The following is a 13660-nucleotide window of genomic DNA, read 5'->3' on the forward strand; positions in this document are numbered from 1 at the left end:
GTTCTCTTGGGTTTCCTTCGGGTGCCCCGGTTTCCCCCACAGTCCAAAGACATGCAGTACAGGTGAATTGGGTAGGCTAAATTGTCTGTAGTGTATGAGTGTGTTTGTGAATGAGTGTGTGTGGATGTTTCCCAGTGATGGGTTGCGGCTGAAAAGGCATCCGCTGTGTAAAAAACGTGCTGGATAAGTTGGCGGTTCATTTCACTGTGGCGACCCCGGATTAATGAATGAATGAATGAATGAATGAATGAATGGAGCATACAGGAATTTGATGGGGACTTTAGATTTTTAAAGGGTGGGTCGTTGATTAGATCTGAATGCGATCTTGATCTTGAATGTAAGAGACAGGTTTTAAACAGACTAAATTATTAAAGAGTGACAGAACCATTTCTATGGCAACATATACTATGTCATTTCTAAACTTTACGGAGGGAAAAAGGCCAACAGAACTGAGCTGAATCGTTTGTAGAGTTTGTACCACCTTGATCCACTCTGCAGACCAGAGCGTGTGTCAGTTGATGAATGAAAGTGGAAAATATTTCTTAATTACATAAAAACAGCAGATGCCTATGTTACGAATACATATAGATAGCATGAAAATATGTTTTGTGGTAGCCATACATTACAGTGGTCAAATAATCAACCCCAACGTTGGGTTAAAAATTTCAATCAAATTTACATGAGAATTTTTAACCCTATGTTAGGTTACAACAACCCAACAATTTTTGAGCGTAAATATAGATTGCAGTTGGCCTTTATCAATTGATCATCCATAAAATCTTCAAATTTAACAAAACAACCAACTAACTCTACTTAACACACCTGGGAATTAAAAGCTTCAAATCAGAGACTTCATAACACACACGGTAAATAAATGAATATTACAAATGAATCTTTCAAAACACACTCTGACTGCACTTCAGCACATTCATAGCTTCATTCTACATATTAGAGCCATTGAGAAATGAAAGCACAATGCAATTATAGCCTTAATTACATTAGACCACATAATTCCCTGGCTGAAAAAATGCGTCTCCCAAATGGAAAGGACAGGCTGATGGAGTACACAAAAGAAAGAGGGAAAATAAGGAGAGACAGAGTGCCAGATGCAAAATATGGAGACATGGTTAGGCTTCCTTTATTGGAAGATGAACTTCTTTTCAGTTATTTATAGATCTGATGACATAAGACCTAAGGAGCTGTCAGTCACATACCAACATTCTTAAGTGACATTCTGCAGTCTGACCTTTAACCCGATCATACAGGGACAGACTGAAAGAGAAAGCTGTCAACTAATGTTACTGCTGTACGATCACAGAGAGGGTCCTCAAAAGAACCAAACAATCTGAAACAAGTCAGCAATGAGCATTATTATATTTTACAGTGTATACACCAATAATGCATAATATTATGACTTTCCTCAGCCTAGAGTGGGCCTTATAATCAAATGTCTTTCAGTCAGTCCAGTGTTTGATATCAAATGGGAAAAAGCTGCTGAATTATCAGACTTTGATCAATGGGAACTTCAATCTCAGACAGGAAACTCCAAGGAAGTTTCTGGTTATCAAAGGGTGAAAAAATATAGTGTAAAGTCAAGATGGGAGCAATACAACAGCTATATTATTGGACATTATAATCCAATAATATGTTAAATAATGTCATTTATTACTGTGTAAAGCTGAATTACCAGCATCATTAGTCCAAACAGGGTCACATGAGGCTTTAGGAATCATTCTAATATGTTGATTTGGAGCTCAAGAAACATGTATTTAAAACAATCTGTGCCACTTAATAATACTATAAAAACATTTATTCATTTTCTTGTCAGCTAAGTCTCTTTATTAATCCGGGGTCGCCACAGCGGAATGAACCACCAACTTATCCAGCAAGTTTTTTACGTAGCGGATGACCTTCCAGCCACAACCTATCTCTGGGAAACATCCACACACACTTATAATCATACACTACGGACAATTTAGCCTACCCAATTCACCTGTACAGCATGTCTTTGGACTGTGGGGGAAACCGGAGCACCCGGAGGAAACCAACGCAAAACGCAGGGAGAACATGAAAACTCAACACAGAAACACCAACTGAGCTGAGGCTCGAACCAGCAACCTTTTTGCAGTGAGGCGACAGCACTACCAACTGCGTCACTGCTTCGCCCCTACTATAGAAACAATATAAAAAACTGGAACATCATTTAATTGTCATTACTATAAGTGTCTTTACTATCACTTTTGTTCAGCTGATTTGTATGCTTATGTTCATTCATGAATATTTTGGAAGGAGAATAAAAACTATAATTGTGAAATGGGATTTTGGTCATACGACACACAAACTCTCCACTAATATTTACCCTTGAGATGAACAGCTGTTTTTTCAAAGATACTCTTATGTAGCCTCATATTAGAAAGCTTCCCACTGTATAAACTAAGCTATTTTTAAATATAATTTTCTGGTTTGATGTCTACACATGTATACATTTACAACAGGTGTAGAGAAATGGCTAGTCACATCAGGGCTTGATTTAAATGTGAGTTGTTATTCAAAACATCATAAGCAGATAGTTTTGAAAACCCATTTACTGATTAACATAAAGAGAAGCAGCTATACAAAGAAAAAAGGGAAAGAAACTGCAAAGAAGGTCAGAACTAATTATTTACTGTTGTTTTCAGCAGAATTTAACAAAACAAGGGCATTATTTTTGAGACTCATCTCTGAGGGAACCCACTAACCTAGGAAGTTTCAGCTGTGAAAAAAATTAAACAAGTTGATTCTGAGATATTCTCTAAAGGACTCAGAACAATTGTATCTCTGGGCCATGTTTAGAAAGGTAAACTTTCTCTCACTCACAATCAAGTCCATAAACCCCTAAGCACTGTAAACCCTAATAAGTTGGAATAACAACAAGTTTAAGCTACCAAACTTGAAGATTAAGTCAACAAAAATAAGTTTTTTAGGATTTTTATAGCAACGCAGTGGGGCAGTGAATGTATTAAAACATATGTTCGTTTTTTGTAAAAATTCATAATGTATTAATGGCAAAAAAAAAAAAAACTAATTTGTGCATCTCCTTACTTCCGTGTCTGCAGCTGGGGTTTTCTGGGAAATTTTCCTACCTCTTGGTTTCATGTGTGGTCCTGAAAAATCTTAGGGTGCTTTCACATCTGTAGTTCGCTTAATTTGGTCCGAACCAAGCGCAATAAATGATACATTGTTGCATCTTCTGCCGTCCTTGAGTCATTTTCACATCACACTGCTGGCTTTGGTCCGAACCAGTTGAAACGAACCAAAATGCAGTCATCTGAAAAGTCATCCACATCTCTCAATCTCTCATTGGCCAGATGTTGTTAAACATATTTCCTAAACTGCTTATTGATTGGTCAGAATTCACGTGCGGGAAAATGCCAGTGTACTCCCGCAGGTAAACAAAACCTTTTACTCTGGAGGGACTGCGCTGGCTACTTGTATCCCTGCTTTAGACAAACTATACATTACGAAAATGAAGCGCGGTCGGGGCTGGAAAACAGTGTTTAATGCATCGCTCGTCACTTCAGGAGGAGGCGTGAATTAATTTAGCTAAACTGCAACATGGTCATCTTGCGGAAATATTACCAACGATCCATCAGGTAATGTTTTCCCCTCTCTCTCTCTGTGTTGGTAAAGCGCTGTCAACAAATATTGTTCCTCCATATTCCATAATGCACAGAGCATCGGCCTACGGCAGCTGAATTAGTCCAAAACGCGCAGTACTTTTTGCGGTTGGACCTGTTTTAGCACGGATCATATTCTCACCACAAACGAACCGCTCCAGGGTTCGTTTGAAAGCGTACCGAGACCACCTCTTCAAGCAAGTCTCGGTATGCTTATTTGGTCTGCTTTTAGTGCGCACTCGAGTACGACTGCTGCATTCTTACCTGCCCAAACGAACCGCACCAAAAGGGGAAACGAACTGTAGTGCGATTCAATCGAACTAAATAAGGCAGGTGTGAAAGCACCCTTAGTTTCGAGGGCTATCTAATTATTGTTAATTATTAAATGTTAAAAATTAAATGTTAATTATTTACATTTGAATAATTCTGACTTCAACTGTATATATTATAGTCTTATGCCTTAACTGAATAGGACAGTATAGAGATCAGACAGGAAAGCACATGGCGAAGAGAATGAGAACTGAAATCTGGGAACTGAATCTCTTAACTAGATTAATCTTGAAAAAAGACAAAACACCTAGTTTTAACATTTATCCTGATTTTATAGTCTGACGCAGCATGACAGAAATAACTAGAAATCTGCACTGGGAAAAAAAAGGTGACCCAACTTTTGAACTGACTCAACTTTCAACTCAATTATTGCACTTGACTTAATTTGAGTAAACTCAAAAATGTCCAGAAGTTTGTTGTCTTAAAATTTTAAGTTGAGGAAGCTTTTTTACAGTGTGCTGCAACTCATTCAGTTTAAGTTCAGCTTAATATAATTAGATTTTGAGTTCACAAAATGTTTTCTATTAAATGTGAACCTTCATCAAAATTGGGAATGTATTGTCATTTATTCATTCATTTTCTTTTCGGATTTGTACCTTTATTAATCTGGGGTCGCCACAGCGGAATGAACCGCCAACTTATCCAGCATCTGTTTCACGCAGTGGATGCCCTTCCAGCAGCAACCCATCTCTGGGAAACATCCATACACACTCATTCACACTCATACCCTATGGACAATTTAGCCTACCCAATTCACCTGTACCGCATGTCTTTGGACCTGTGGGGGAAACCGGAGAACCTGAAGGAAACCGACGCGAATGTGGGGAGAAACTGCAAACTCCACATAGAAATGCCAACTGACCCAGCCGAGGCTCGAACAAGTGACCTTCTTGCTGTGAGGTAACAGCACTACCTACTGCGCCACCGCGTTGCTTGCATTGTCATTTGAAGTTTGAAAAAAAAAAAGGTTTTTATATTTAAATGCCATACTGTCAACACAACATATTTTTAAACATGTTTAAACATGTTTACCTATTTATACAAATTCATTACATATACATAAAAAATGCTGCATGAATTGTAAATAGTAAGAAGTTCTAAATGTGTATAGAGAAGAGAAGAGAAGAGAAGAGAAGAGAAGAGAAGAGAAGAGAAGAGAAGAGAAGAGAAGAGAAGAGAAGAGAAGAGATACAGTATAAGCAGAAACGAAAGGTCTATGAAAATCTTGCAGCTGAAGCACTTTGATCTCCTGGCAGACCTGTCACAAACTCTAACGTTAACAAGTCATGCAACACACACACACACTCACACAAATTCCTGCTCCACATGATCAAGCAAACAAATCCAACTTAATTTGTCTTAGAAGTGCCCTCCGCTCTGAACTATGAGGTTCTGAGTGCAAGTACATATAGAAAACTAGCACACACACACACACATTTACTGACCAATCGAGCAAAATAATGGCAGTCATCTCCAATTTCCGTTTGCTACAAGCCCACAGAGGTCACTGGTGGGAAATTACAGAGCTTTCAGTGCTCCGCTCTTTGGGATCTCTCTTTTATCAATGCACACGGCATGAAATATGAGACCTCAGGTGAAGAAATACTATCAGGATACACCCTAGAATAAGCACAATGTAATAAATATAGAGGAACAGGCTGTTTGTTCCCCAGCTAATGAGTCTTACGTTGCAAAAGACGTGTCTGTGAAAACAGCTGCTGTGGGCCAATCAGCAGTGATTACTCAGCAGCACTCAGAGTCTGTCTGTAAATTTAAGTGTCTGGATGACTTACCCTGATTCTTCTCATAGCAGCGACAATCTCCATGCGACTGTTGGGTCTTGGGACATCTAGACTGCCAACATACTGCAACACAAAAATGAATGTTAGATGAAGAGTGTTCTGTTTCAGTGCTAGAATTAACTGCAACTGAGGACTTGCATAGTCTAATATTAACGAGGCAGCTTCATTTGCACAACACACACGCAAACAGACTTTCTAGGTTAATGAGTAGCCCAATTTCTCAGTCTCTATTTATTTTTAAATGTTCGTCTAAATCAGTGGCTCTCAGCTGGCTTTGCTTCAACACCCACATTTAGACAAGTGGTGCTGGTCAACAAAAATGTCCTTCAAGGGGTGGTCCATTATGATATCATATTTTAAACTTTAGTTTATGTGTAATGTAGCTGTGTGAACATAAACAACATCTCTGATGTAATACGCTGTAAGTTCAATGCAAAGGGAGGCATTGGCTTTTACAGAGTTAGATTAGCAAAGCCTAAAGTGAATGAAGTTTGGGTACTACAAAAAAATACATCCGGGTTAGTGAAATCACAAGCGCTTCAGGTTATGTGCATTTACCAAGCGCAGCAAATGGGCTAAGTTATAGCAGAAAAAGCTAAAATTCTGTCCTAACGCTGCTAATTCCACAGAGCTTGTTCTGTTTCTGTATTTGGGCTTCCAAAGGACATGACACAAAGAGAGAAAGGCTTACAATTTAATTTTAATACTGTTCCAGGGAACTATAAAAAATACATAGCTAGCATTTGACAAAGGACAGATTCCAAAATCTCTCCCAGTTCAGTGCTGGATTCGGCTAAAAACTCTTTAAAGGAGGAGCTGCTCCAACCATAATAGTAGAAACTGTGGATTGTGAGCCACAAGCTGTAAGTATTTTCATTTGTTAAAATTGATCAATGACATGCACAGTGTCTAGAGTTAACGATATGTTGTAGCAAGGACATAAACAAGCATTTAAACAATGGGAAATGCTGTTTGGCACCGGTAACAATTTAGCTACAATTTTATATTTATCAGACAGTATTTGCACAAGAACAGCACGCGTTAAAAGAGGTGTGATGCGTCCTTGTGATGTGGAGCCAATCTGCGAATTATAGCCCATTATGTTAGCTGACCAATTAGAGCCTCTTAGGGGCGGTCTTTTAGAGGAACTAGGAAATATGACAGTCGTTTTCATGTTAGCTGAGTAGCTGTATATAATTAAAGTAAGATATATGAAAAGATAACGTGATTTTTTTTGAACAAATGAAGCATGAGCACAAATTGCTTTACTATTTACAGCCCATAATCACAACCAAGCCTTAAAATAAACTTTGTATCACTCTTTTAAAATTTAACACTAAAATTGATTAATATTATATTTACAAATAACTGCAGAGGCCCAATAGGCGCAATTATTACATTTAATGATAAACTGTACATATTTTCTCAGCTTTCATTTTTGCAAATCGAGCAATACTATTAAGGTCAATTAATGTTTTTAATTAGTCAGATTCTGAATTTCTTGTCAGAAACTAAGCATGATAAGTGCAAAATGATTCTTAAACTGAAAAATCTACTTTTATTTTTAATCTCAAAAAACTTACATTTTTTAAAATTCATTTTAATTAGATTTATTTTCCAAATGTTTCTAAACATACACACACACACACACACACACACACACACACACATATATATATATATATATATATATATATATATATATATATATATATATATATATAACAAGTACAAGAGTAGAAATATTTATTAACTCTTTGTATTGTTTCCACTTTGTGTAAAATTCACAGATATCACAGGAAATGCTCATAAACTCAAGCTAACTATTTTTTTCAGGAAATGTCAACAGTGCTCAGCATAAATGAGTACACCCCTTTTTGAAAATGAATATATTCATCAGTGAATATATTTATCATTAAATATAGCCAATCAATTGGAGTGTTTTTTAAATAAAATGTTTTTATTAAACAATTACATCAAATGAAATAAGAGTTTTGGTAATCTTACATAGAAAGATAATACACAAACAAAAAAAAAACTTTTTTGTTAGATTAATTTTTTAGCTTTGGTACTGACTAATCTAATGTATATGCTAGGGCTACACGAACAATTGAAACCTTCACACCTTCAAATGACGTTAAAAGTGTCACATACTGTATTTATAAGGTATAATTCACCTAGAAATGTTATTTCTGTCTTCATGTAATGATGTATTTGTGGCCGTGAAATCACACGTGAGCTGACTACCGAGAACACGCATGTGCACGCATGACGCCTACTTTAGTGAACACAATCTGCATAGGCTGTGAATAACAGGTAATTAAGTTGTAAATAACGTTCAGTTTGTTGCGCAGAGCAATCGTTTGAGAGCCGTGCGAGAGGTTTGATTCGCATGTATGTGTTTTTTCTCACAGTGACAGCATCCATGAGCCGCACTCGGAGGTGAAAGTGTAACCTGTGCGCACGTCATTTAAATGATCATATGGCATTTTAGAGTTATGATAACGACAAGCATTTGATATGTTTTTTTTTTCTTTCATAGCGAACCCAAAGTGTTGAGCATGAAAATAAATGTTTACTGTGTCAGTATAACAACCCAAGCCTATATATAATGTTAAATATAATGCAAGAAGGAATCTGATGACAAAACTCTAATTTTACTAGTGAAAACAAATGGTCTAATAATTTTGTCAATAACAGATGACAAGCACATATCTCAAACATAATAAATCAACTTTATAATTATGAATAGTTATATTCTGATCTCATCATTTTACTGTGAATTAACAAACAGGACATATCGAAAGTCTGTTCAAGTCCACCATAATAACTATACAAAATATAGCATTTTAAGCAACAGTAGACCCACACACAGGCCTTATATTATTTATTGTTGTTTTGCCATATGCTTGAGAATTAACAATATTAGGCTAATCATATTAACCTTTATTTTACATTTATAGAATCGTGAGAAAATCGTGATCTTGTTTTTAAGCAAAAAAAAAAATTGTGATTCACATTTTCGCCAGAATCGTGCAGCCCTAGTATATGCCCATATCTAATATTAGAACACTGTATATATTGTACAATGTCCTGATTAGGATGATATAATATTCAAAACCAGATACATTAAAAGGTTAGCCATAACAGAAGATGTTCAGGTTCAAATCAAATTTACAAAAATGAACCATTCTATATCTACAACATCCACTGACCGAACATTACAATTCCTAAATGGGAATAGTACTACTCTAAAGCTGCAAATGACAAGCTTAACCAATCTGTGTTTACAAACAGCATAGTGTAGTTCTTTCATGCCTGTAATGACCTGCTCTGGTGAGATGTTGACCTTAAGCACTTATCTCCAGCTTCTAAAGTCTAAATCCAGCTGAGAGAGACAGCAATACTGACAGTTCAGCAGAAAATAGCAACTTATACAGCTGATTTAAGCTTTGAAAGACAAGACCGCGAGACTGCAGTCAGAATGTGTGACTGTGAATGTGAGTGGTTCTAGGTCTTGGCTTTCCAGCTTTGGCCAATAAAATTCCTGGAAGATAATCCTGCATCACAAATTGGAGCTAAAATTACTCAGCAATAGGCTTCTGAGTGGCTCCGTATACAAAGCTTTAGGTTTCTTCAGGCATTTAGCCGTCTGCAAATTTGAAAGGCTTACAGATAAGCTCCTTGGGAAAACACCACTATTTGTGACATATATGAGACAACAGACTGTTATATAATATTAAAGAAATGTCCAAGCAAATAGGCAGATGTGTTTAAGGAATGACCATGTTAAAAATAGACACAAGAGTTATCTGGAAGCTTAAAGGATGAGCTGACTGACTGTAATGGACACAAATCAAATATTTATCAATGGTCATAAGCGGGCAGCTCAGCAAAAGTTGGCTGAATAAATATAGGACATATGATGACATCTGATGATGATGAATTTAGTAATTTTCAGATGTCATGTTTTAAGTTTTGTATTGTATTGCTCAAGTGCAAAAAACATGATTTATAGAAATAAATAAACTGGAATTATTTTTAATAATTTTGGATTTGTTTTTAATTCTTGGACTTTAATGTGTGATTTTTTGTTAGATTGATTCTAGTTTTGGCTTCGTTACTGACTAATCTAGTGTATGCCCATATACAGTTGAAGTCAGAATTATTAGCGCCCTTGAATTATTAAGCCTGTTTATTTTTTTCTCCAATTTCTGCTTAATGGAGAGAAGTTTTTTTCAACACATTTCTAAACATAATAGTTTTGATAACTTATTTCTGTTTAATGTTAATGTTTAAAATTAATGTTTAGAAAAAAATATATAGCTTAAATGGGCAAATAATTTTGACCTTGAACTGTTTTTTAAAACATTTAAAACTGCTTTTATTCTAGTCAAAATAGAACAAATAAGAATTGCTTCTGAAGAGAAAAAAATATTATCGGAAATATTGTAAAACATTTCTTGCTCTGTTAAACAACATTTGGCAAATATTTAAAAAAAAAAAAAAAAAAATATATATATATATATATATATATATATATATATATATATATATATATATATATATATATATAATTTAATAATTCTGACTTTACTGTATATTATTGTAAAGCATCCTATAGGACACAGTACATGCAATGTCCTGATTAAGATGATATAATATTCAAAACCAGATATATTTAAAGGTCAGAAAGCATAAACCTTCACAGAAGATGGTCATGTTATGTTGTTCATTGAATTGCTCAAGTGCAAAAAAAACATGATTTATAGAAATAACTAAAACTGGAATTATTTTTTGGAATAATCATAAGTCTTATTTTTACAGTGAGCATTGAAAAGTAAAATTGCAATAAATGATTTCTGAATAATCCAAAAATGATGGCTATCTGTTTTTGTAAATAAACTCTTCATATCTTGGTCTGTATAGGCAATAATAAAAATTAACTCTTCATCGAAAGTTTTATTTTACATCACAGCATTGGCATCAATGTGGCATATTGCCACTTCCAATCCTAAACAAGAACATGTATTCTTTAAAAACCTCACAAGCATTAACTGGAAATTAATGTTTAATGTTCTCACTACAAAGGCAGCTGAATGTGTGTTGAGAGAAAAAAAATGACTGAATAGGGGTTTATTCAATGAAATGTTAATGATCCAATGTCAAATTCAAATCTAACCACAGCTTCTAAAGAAACCAAGAGTTTTAAAGACATCCCAGCTCAGTTAAAGTACTTGTGTAACCAGCCATGCAGCCATTAATGGGAAAGTTGTGCCAAAAATAGAGCATGAGAAAAAAAAAGCGCTCTACATACAGGTCAGTGACTTTTAGCTTGGATATATTAATTTAATCAAAAATACATGCATTTCTTGGAAATAAGCATGATGAACATTTTCCAGTAATAGTTAATTAAAATTTTAACTTTTATTTCACTTTTTCTGACTTAAAGGTAAAGTTCACACCAAAAGTTATTTTTTGTTCTCATTTACTCACTCTTTTACTTGTTACAAACTTAAAAGAGTTTCTTGTATCAAAAAACACATTTTGGATAACATTTCTAACCACAGTTGAGTGATTGACTTCTAGAGCTGCACAATATTGAAAAAAATAACATTGCAAATTTTTTTTTTATTTTGCGATTTTTATATTACGATATGAATACAATTTCAGCAGATGACTTAATATCTCAATTTCGAAAAATATTTAATATATATATAAAATATAAAAAATATAAAAACTTTAGATCGTTTGGGATGATTCTGCAGGTGGAATGCATCTCCATAAAATCTAATAAACAATCTTCCAAATTTTTGGGGTCCCCTTATACATTTTTGTTGTGGTCTGTGTTATTTGCAATGTGTTTCTGTATTTGAATGTGTTTTGAGAATTTTCATGCATGTGTTTAGTCAAAGATTGATGATTTAATGTTTATTATTTGCATCTCCATAAAATCTAATAAATAGTCTATAAACTTTTTGGGGTCCCCCGACACATTCCAATTGTGGTCTGTGCTATTTGTAGCGCATTTTTGTATTTGCATGTGTTGTGAGTATTTTTATGCATAACAGTCTATAAATGCAATAAAAAAAAACTGAAACTGAAATAAAGTGTTTTATCATTTCCTGAGTCTAACCGTATACAAGTGCAGTAACTGAATGATAAAAATATAAATAATTCAATAAAATGAATCATTGTTAAAGTCACAAATGGTAAATTTTTTACACGTGAATGGTTTTAAAATCACTATACAATCACAGGCATCAAAAACACATGCAAATTCATGTGTTTGCATTTGCATTCAAATAAAATATCAGATTGCGATATTGATGTTGAAATGATTTATTGTGCAGCCCTATTGATTTCCATGTATTTCTTTTTGTTTTGATTATCAACATTTTTCAAAACATGTTATATTATGCAACAGACAAAATAAGCTTTGAGTAAATGACAAATAAATCTTAATTTTGGGGTGATTGACTCAATTGGTTATTTGATATTACTGTATTGAAAATAGGTTAAATTTTTGCCCAACTCATAATCAGCAATCAGGATGGTTGTAAACATGTAAAACACACAAAAAGCATGCCATGTCTTCTAATAATATTAGTTAACTCAATTATATATATATATATATATATATATATATATATATATATATATATATATATATATATATATATATATATATATATATTTAATCTCATTATGAAAAGTAAAGAAACTAATATTGTTATAATATTGATATATATTGATATATATATATATATATATATATATATATATATATATTGAAGTATAAAGCTTACATATAAAAATATGAAAGCAACATAAATTTTATATTTTTAAAAACTTATGAGTTTTAAAAGGTTATGCAATACATTTCTTCCTCTCTGTTTTTCAAATTTGTCATTGATCCTAATGTCTATGTCGGTGGTTTTAGTGCAGCCTGGTGTCTGATGTCATTGCTGCTTCCCAAAACATGATCCTGACTTGTTCTCTGATGTGTAAATCACCTCAGCTACACAGTCAATGACCCATTTCACTTGCATACAAATGACTGCACAAAAGTATCGGTTGGCAGAATAATCAGCAAAAATGACAATAGTGACGTTTACAGAAAAAGAGCCTGTTTCACCTTGGCTTGGAAGTGTATTCCGTGTTGATACGCTTCCTCGTTGTGAAGCGGGACCCGCGAATCCGCCACATCGTCCACCAGGTTGTACCTGTTTCTCCCGTGCATTTTCATTGGGACCCGTCCGGATGCTCGGCGAGGAATTTCTTCTCCAGCACCCCAAGCTTCAAAACTACTGCCAACTAAGAAGATTGCTCTAGTTTAACCAGCCGAAAACAAGTCGCGGATACAAGAGCGACTGAAAGCGAGGGAGCCCATTATAGTAGCAGCCCGGGAAAAGCTCAATGAAATCACAGGCGCTTCAGCACAAAAGAAATGGGTTGGGCGCCTCTTTCCCCCTCTCAGCCCTCAGACATCAGCTGCGTTTATACAAGTCTGGCTTCCACTCAAGTTGCTCAAGTGCCTCAGCGAGGAGAAGTTTATTAAAAGAGGAGCTATGGCGGAATTCTTCACTTCTCGTGTCCTGATGACATGCTTTATTTGCGTTGCTCTCTTCAACCTCTGATGCAATTCTTATGGAGCAAAGTTCCGTGTGCTTTAGGAACAACCGACAAATCTTTCAAACACTACATTTAGCATAATAAAAGCTGCACCACTTCCTTATAGAGTCCCAATTAATTACATGGGACGCAACCTGTTCTTCTGTGTAGACTAGGCCTATAATATATGGATTATAAATTGAAAATATAGCCTAAATCAGGGGTGCCCATATTTTTCGTATGAAGTGCTAAAAAACA

General features: G+C 34.8%; 1 protein-coding gene across 6 annotated transcripts in view; it reads right to left on the reverse strand.

Moving 5' to 3' along the window:
* The window catches only part of si:dkey-34e4.1, a 72903-nt gene extending 59694 nt beyond the window's left edge, over positions 1 to 13209 (reverse strand). For all 6 annotated transcript variants that reach the window (XR_012406925.1, XR_012406923.1, XR_012406924.1 and 3 more), the window contains exons 1-2: positions 12927 to 13209; positions 5780 to 5851 (exon numbers count right to left, since the gene is read on the reverse strand). Coding sequence is in view for 2 of the 6 variants with exons in the window: in XM_073952354.1 (XP_073808455.1) it covers positions 5780 to 5851; positions 12927 to 13037 (183 nt within the window). In the remaining 4 variants the exon portion in view is untranslated. The remainder of the gene's footprint in view (positions 1 to 5779; positions 5852 to 12926) is intronic.
* Positions 13210 to 13660: the final 451 nt, after the last annotated feature.

Source organism: Danio rerio, chromosome 5 (assembly GCF_049306965.1).
Source record: "Danio rerio strain Tuebingen ecotype United States chromosome 5, GRCz12tu, whole genome shotgun sequence".
In the NCBI taxonomy this organism is placed as follows: Eukaryota; Metazoa; Chordata; class Actinopteri; order Cypriniformes; family Danionidae; genus Danio; species Danio rerio.